The 6,869-nt window shown below is 43.6% G+C and overlaps 2 protein-coding genes across 2 annotated transcripts in view; one reads left to right on the top strand and one right to left on the bottom strand.

The window, feature by feature from the left end:
- The window catches only part of SARC_10188 (hypothetical protein), a 4,870-nt gene extending 2,493 nt beyond the window's left edge, over nucleotides 1–2,377 (top strand). The window contains exons 5-9 of the mRNA XM_014295776.1: nucleotides 270–417; nucleotides 824–971; nucleotides 1,388–1,458; nucleotides 1,770–1,855; nucleotides 2,106–2,377. Of these exons, the coding sequence (XP_014151251.1) occupies nucleotides 270–417; nucleotides 824–971; nucleotides 1,388–1,458; nucleotides 1,770–1,855; nucleotides 2,106–2,242 (590 nt within the window). The 3' untranslated portion in view covers nucleotides 2,243–2,377. The remainder of the gene's footprint in view (nucleotides 1–269; nucleotides 418–823; nucleotides 972–1,387; nucleotides 1,459–1,769; nucleotides 1,856–2,105) is intronic.
- A 21-nt stretch (nucleotides 2,378–2,398) lies between these two features.
- SARC_10189 (hypothetical protein) lies at nucleotides 2,399–4,447 on the bottom strand (the record flags this gene model as incomplete). The annotated part of the gene is made up of 2 exons (XM_014295777.1): nucleotides 2,399–3,780; nucleotides 4,293–4,447. 2 exons carry the CDS (start codon nucleotides 4,445–4,447, stop codon nucleotides 2,436–2,438), a joined length of 1,500 nt encoding a protein of 499 aa, XP_014151252.1. The 3' UTR covers nucleotides 2,399–2,435.
- Nucleotides 4,448–6,869: the final 2,422 nt, after the last annotated feature.

The raw sequence follows: 6,869 nt of genomic DNA on the forward strand, positions 1-6,869 counted from the left end.
ATATATGCATTTATCAGAAAACAGCGGACAACGCGTGTATATGGGATTTTTTTTTTGCTTGCATTGTTAACTGCATTTTTTCCCTTCAGGTTAGTATCGTGCTTTTATGAACTTTATACTACACGCTTGAGATTGCCGAGTATGTACCAACCGTGGTCCACAAGCCATTCAGGCGCAGCATACTATTTCCAACACATAGCTTCTCGCTTTTCTTTCCAAGAACTTGCTGCATAAATTCATTCTACAACAATATCGCTGATAAATAATAGGTGACAAGATCGTCAAGATCGAAGGAATCTTCTCTGGAACAATGTCATTCTTGTTCAACACCTTCTCTGCTCCCAATGGCGCCCCTGAGAGTTTCTCGAAATGTGTAGGAATTGCTAAGGATTCTGGCTACACCGAGCCTGATCCCAGGTATGCAGAGCTTGCGTGCACGAACATATCTTTAAAAGTTCAACTCGTGAGGGTTAAGATGGCGAGAATTCGCGCGCATCAGTCAGTACTGTCATTCGAACACCTTGTCTGCATCAAGTTGTTTAAAGATCCATATTGTTGTCCGAATTAGTTCCATTTCACTTGCGCTTAGAAAAGGAACGAGATCATTGCTTATTCCAGTGCATTACTTTGTCAGTGACATACAGATCCGTAGTTTGTGTGGTTTGTCTTATCGCACCAGTTAGGATTTCAGTGTGGTTCACTTATTGAAATATTGTACGGACAGGTGTTCTATTGGCCACCTTTGTGCCAAAGGAACGCGAAGGCTACGCATTTAAGTTCCGCAATACTCATAGCACGCAATCGAATTTACACTCACAAACAGAGACGATCTTAACGGTATGGATGTTGCTCGCAAGGTTACTATCCTGGGTCGTGTAGCTGGTCTGGATATCTCCTTGGATACTCTTCCTGTGGAAAACGTGGTACCTGAAGCTCTGCGATCGTGTCAAACAAGCGAGGAGTTCATGACCGTAAGTGAATTACGCGCATCTTGGTACTGCTTTGTATTTATTAGCATGCACATGTACGAGTAGGCCTCAAACGGCAACGTTGGCCGGCCATCATTCTTGCGTACGGAAGTTATAATCGAGTGTGTATTCGGTAGTGTCTGAAACGTATAGTTTGTAATTCCAGTTGTTTTTGTGTGACTTGGATGTTTTCGTCACAAATGCAGGGAGTTGAAGCGCGGTATCAAACGACGCAATCGCTCGAAAGAAAATGCTCCTGATTTTTCCTAGTGCAGTATAGTGAAAGGGCAATACAACGAGTATACGCGATTATGAGATTGCCATATAAACAAAGCTCAGTAGATAGGTTGCGATGCATGTAATTTTTTTTTCTGATACCCGTGCTCGGAAAAAAGCTCACCTACTTCTACCATTTGCAGAAACTACCCGAATTCGATGAGCATTTCGGAAAGTTAAACGCGGAGGCAGCCGCTCGCGGAGAAGTCCTTCGGTAGGTTATAGATTTCGATCGTCTGACGTGTTAGCCTGCAGCTAGATGTATTCACCGACGTGCGCTGTATAGCTTTGTGCGTAATCTTGTCGTATTGGCTTTAATCTTGTCCAATTTCATAGGGTGTCACGCGACAATGTTCTATCAGATGTGGTTAGATTGTGAAGTCTTGCTTGTGTTGATACGGCGAGCATGAAAACGGAGGGCCGTATTGCGTCTTACATATAGACTAACTTAGGATTATATAGATACATAGTAACCCTGTTGCGTATAGTGTTTAATGACCCTGTTCTCCCCTTTCCTTATCTCAGATATGTTGGAACAGTCGACCCCTCTGGAAAGAGTTGTACTGCACTAAAGGCATTTCCCAACACACACCCCTTCGCATCACTCAAGGGTAAGTTTGGAGTAATATTTCGATACGAGTTGAGATTTGTCGGTAGCAAGTCGTTTACAGCATGTGCGCCAGTTGAGTAATAAGTGCGGTATTAGTATGCCATATGCGATGCGGAGCTGGACGCATGCATGAAGCCTATCTACGCTCCACTGCTCCTGATTTGAGCTGAGCATTTCTTCGAATATGCCGCCATTCTTTTGACTTGAACTTCCATTCTGATTCTTCTTAATACGAAATTCGCCTCCTGCAGGCAGCGACAACATCATCTCATTCATCACTGAGAGGTACCCGGTGCCACTCATTGTGCAAGGTGCCGGTGCAGGTGCCGATGTAACTGCAGCCGGAATTTTCTCCGATATCCTGGCCATCTCCGATCGCCACAACTAGAATAGCAACGCGAGTAAACAAGGCTCGTGGATCCATTGCTGTGCTGTTTAATATTGGGTACATTCAGTAAATAGATCACGGCCTTTTTTTTCTCTTCTTCAAGCTTTGTAACTTATTGGTATAAATGATATGCAGATCTTAAGAGGTCGATGTAGATACGGCATCTAGCTTATTACACTACTGTTCATATCATTTATTGCATAAGGTCGAGAAAAGCGATCGCATCTGTCAGATTCAGCCCTCGCGCATGATCACCGACTTCTCGTATACAGGAGCTCATCAATCCTTGCTTTATATTCACGGCGGTGGATACACATCCACACATCACACGAGCATGCTTCACAGTAGTTGCTGCACTCTTCCTGTCGACCAAACGGAACACATCATAGTCGTGTACAAACTGATCCATTGCATAGTGCTCTTTCTCCAGCGAGGTGAACAGCAGGTCATACACCGCGGCTATACACAACGTGCTATTCACATTTGGCCTGTTCTGTGCAGAATTCATATGTGAAATATCAGATGTGATCTTCTTTGGAATCTTCTCGCTGTTATCCGCCACGCCTGTTGCATTCTGGATCTTCTTTGATGCGAGGTTGTTGTCATTCGCACAACAGGCGTCTATGCTATTTTTCTGATTAGGATTTGATTGGGGTCGCGCCTGTCCTTTCTGTGTGCATTCCTTGCCACCCGCGTCGACGACACTTTGATCCTCGAGTGCGTTTCCCACAATATATCCTCCCTCTGATGTGGCCCTTCCCGTATAGCCCGAGTCGTTTGCATCAAGTCTTTGTGAATTGTACTTTTGCCCCATCATTGGTACCCTGCCACGTGTAGTCGAGTTGTTCTCTCTACTATTTCGTAACCTAAGGTCTTCTTCTTGGTCGACTACTATTTGGCTGTTGGCTGCCTTGCCTTTACAGCCTGTCCTATCGATACGTTCCCGGTCAAGAGCTTCAGCGACTACTTTAGCATATGCGGCTTCAATTGTCTTCTTACGAGCGGGTGTAAGCATGGGTGCCTCTATGCGGAACCATTCATCAAGGATACTATCGTACCTTGCATGGAGCGCGTCTTTATCAACACAAAAAAATTGCTCGATAGCCTGGGTCTCATCATGATCATATTGTGCTTGCGCGCGTGCACACGTTGATGTCTCAGATTCGTCCTCTACTCCATATTGCCGCTGTTCAGTGTCTGGTTTGTTATTGGTATTCTCACTTTGTAAATTCTTCACTGCTGACCCTTTGCGTATGAGCGGGGTTCTTCTAGGCCTACACACATACATGTTTGTAGAGTCGATATAGTCGTCGGGAGGTGCAAAAACCCCTTCATCACTCCATACAGATGTCTCGACATCCTCGGCGTTACTGGCTATATTAGGCATATTCCTGGTAAGATCCAACCCGTCCTTAACAGTCAGGGCGGTCGAAGAGCGAATCTTCTGGTACGACACATTGAATGCGAGTTCAGGTGCCTCCAGCAGAGGTAGCAGAAAATCCGGGCCATGTAACGAGACTATGCACAGTACACCCTTCCTGCAGTACACACAATTGTAGCATGATTTAAATTAATAAAGAGTTTCTGAAGTATGGATGTCGTTTAAGTACAAATATAATTCTAGTGCTAAATGGGTGAGAAACTGGCCTTTCGAGCTATGAAGGCCTACTTTTCTCGTGAAAGGAATTTCAGCATGTAATATCAAAAGCGAACAGCGATTCTCTGAAAGTACCCTAAGTGTATATTGAGCAGAGATCTATAACTCTGCATCGTGAAGGCATAGCTAACATATGTATGCGTGATGACGTGTAGCTTATCGAGCGTTTTGGCAAGCCTATGGGAACCTCAACAACGTAGGCATATCAGTTCGTGACAAATGAATACATGCCTGAAGGTAGCGTATATATACTTGCCGTACATGTAGGGCGGAACAACGTCAATGACTGTATAAATTAAATTCAGAGAGTATACTCACTACAATTACAAGAGCTGAGCAAAACGGGCCCGCTAAACAGTATTCTGTGTGCAAGTGTACGTAGCAAGTCTATACCTTTTGAGGACCCGGGTAAGTTCCGCTATGTAGTCGGCTCCGTTGGTCTCGCACAGTACGCAGTCCAAGCAGCACTTGTCCACAACCATATCGAATGAACCATCTAGCAGTCGAACACTGTCTTTGCCGTCAAGGTCAATCACGTCCCAGGACATCTACACACATAGGGAATTATCAATGATCGATTGCGATTAGTATCTGTACTACGATAAACGGAAGGCCAGCTTGTTCAATATGCTGTAGTATCCCCGAGGACGTCAAGGGGTAAAAATAATCCACCTACGATACTGCAAGAAATACTCCGAGCAGGGTAGCAGTGCTCAGTAGGTTGTCTGCTTCTCAACTAATTATGGAGCCTCCAAGGGGGTTTAAAATACCAACGTGGCTTTTAGATAACCTCAACACTACTTGAAAATGTATAATAGCATCTTAGGAACTTAACATAACCTGTAAGACTACACAGTAGAGAATATTTGTGTTTTCCGTCGACCCCGTTCAGCATTGCATAGCAGATATAGTGGATGCTTGGGACAAGAATGGCTTATCGAAATCGTGTCTAATCTAATTCCTAAATTGAACTAAGAATAATTGTGTAGAAGACTCAATTCCTTTACAGCAACATAATGCCAAACCAAATAAGGTCTACAGCAGTTTGGATACGAGAGCGGACCAAGTGTATATTAAACTTGGACGAAGGAGTTAACTTAAACAGTGGAATTCTCCCAAGCTTTTGAGTTCATTTCGGTGAACATATATTATAAGTGTGATACAATTTGTTTATCGTACATGCCTGAAGGGGTATATGTACTGCTGCACTCACAGGAATATCCTTCTTCACAAATAGAATGCACGTACGTGATGGCCTTAGTCACATTTTATTTTAATGTGGAAGGTGTAGCTGGGAAAAAATATATATAAAAAGAAAGCTCAAAATCGAAGCATATTATGGTCGGAGGTCGATACACAGCCGCATGAAGGTGTGTGTATTGCGAGACAATAGAGAGGCCAACTTTATATAGACAAGGCAGTAAGATACTAGCAGACCACGGCATATGTACTTCATACATTCGAGCGAAAGGACATGGTAACGGGATATATAATATATGACGAGGTGATGTGGCCAGCTCTGAAACTTCTTATAACCCAAGGATAACCCCAGTCGGAGCTCGATTGCACTAGATTAAATATTCATTCATTGCGAGAAGATAAAAAGGCGAATTCCATACAATAAAGATGGAAAAAAAGTACAGAACACGACAAAAGTACATACATATCCGAGTGAATAGACAGCCATGTAAGATATACTCAAAAAAGGATGCGATGCTCAAGCTACACCACATTATACACAGGAACCAGTACAAACCACATTTATATGCTGAAATGCTCTCAGATGTCACACATACTTCAGGGCAGTTGTCATGTTTAGTTCTCATGTAGGCTACAACGTCCGCGTTGCAATCTGCATTGTACACATTACGAAACCCTGTATCGTACAGTCCTTTGCTCAGACTTGAATACCCACACCCGGCTACTAGTACACGTGCTTGTGATCCGTATGCTTTAAGCATAGCCTTGAGTTTGGGCTCTAAATCTGCGAAGCAGATCAACCATTCAAATTCATTCTTTTCTACTGATGGATTGTGGGAGAGGCTTGGCCCTGCTCTGGCAACTGCGTTTGTACTGGACATCTTGGACGAGTGGTAGGCTACATGTAAGAGATGCCGGGTCCTAAATATTCATATGCAAATGAGGGACCAGCTAGGCCGAATGTAATAATAATGACCTAAGCCACGCGCCGTCAGGTAGGAGTTATCAGCCAACAATCTCGCTCCAGTCACTCACCTCCAGTCAGTGGCAAAATTACCAGACTACCAGTTACCAGTTTCCTGCCGTACAGTTCGGTCCTATTGAAATCATGTCAAAATTGACCATACGCCTGTTGTCAACAAGTGGGGCGTTTACTGATCGGATTGATATGTATATTTTGCCACTCAACACATACGCCACATTTCAAAAGTTATACATATTCAAAGCAAATCACGCCGATAGGTATATTAGCAAGCACATAGTCCGCACCGCAGTGAATCAATCAGATTCTTGTACCGAGTATGAGGGTGTCTCGGCCAACATACTATATATTCCATCTGTTCTCGATCTGGATATACCCCTTCCTGAAAAGTGCTTACCCGCAGGCTCTGAGTGCTTTGCTCGGCTATGAAGTCGACTCTGGCTTTGGCGTTGTAAGATTAAAATACATTATCTGTTTTGCCATATCTGGATACATCAGTAGAGTACACAGCTACTGGTGGATCTCTATATACTCTGTGGCCTGTATGCTTGCTGTATAAGTGCATGTACTCGACCGAATTTTCGGAGCGCATACTTGCAGAAAAGCAGATGAAACCAAATACAGACATCATTCATGCAATCTCGATACTACAGCTACAGCTGCAATTCTATTAACATCCATCTGTTTATGAAAATTTCTAACAACAGCAATAAACCACCCGCGTATACTTACTCACATACACACACATACACATACACACACAAACACATACACACTCACACACACAC

This window comes from Sphaeroforma arctica (assembly GCF_001186125.1).
Source record: "Sphaeroforma arctica JP610 unplaced genomic scaffold supercont1.1165, whole genome shotgun sequence".
Lineage (NCBI taxonomy): Eukaryota > Ichthyosporea > Ichthyophonida > Sphaeroforma > Sphaeroforma arctica.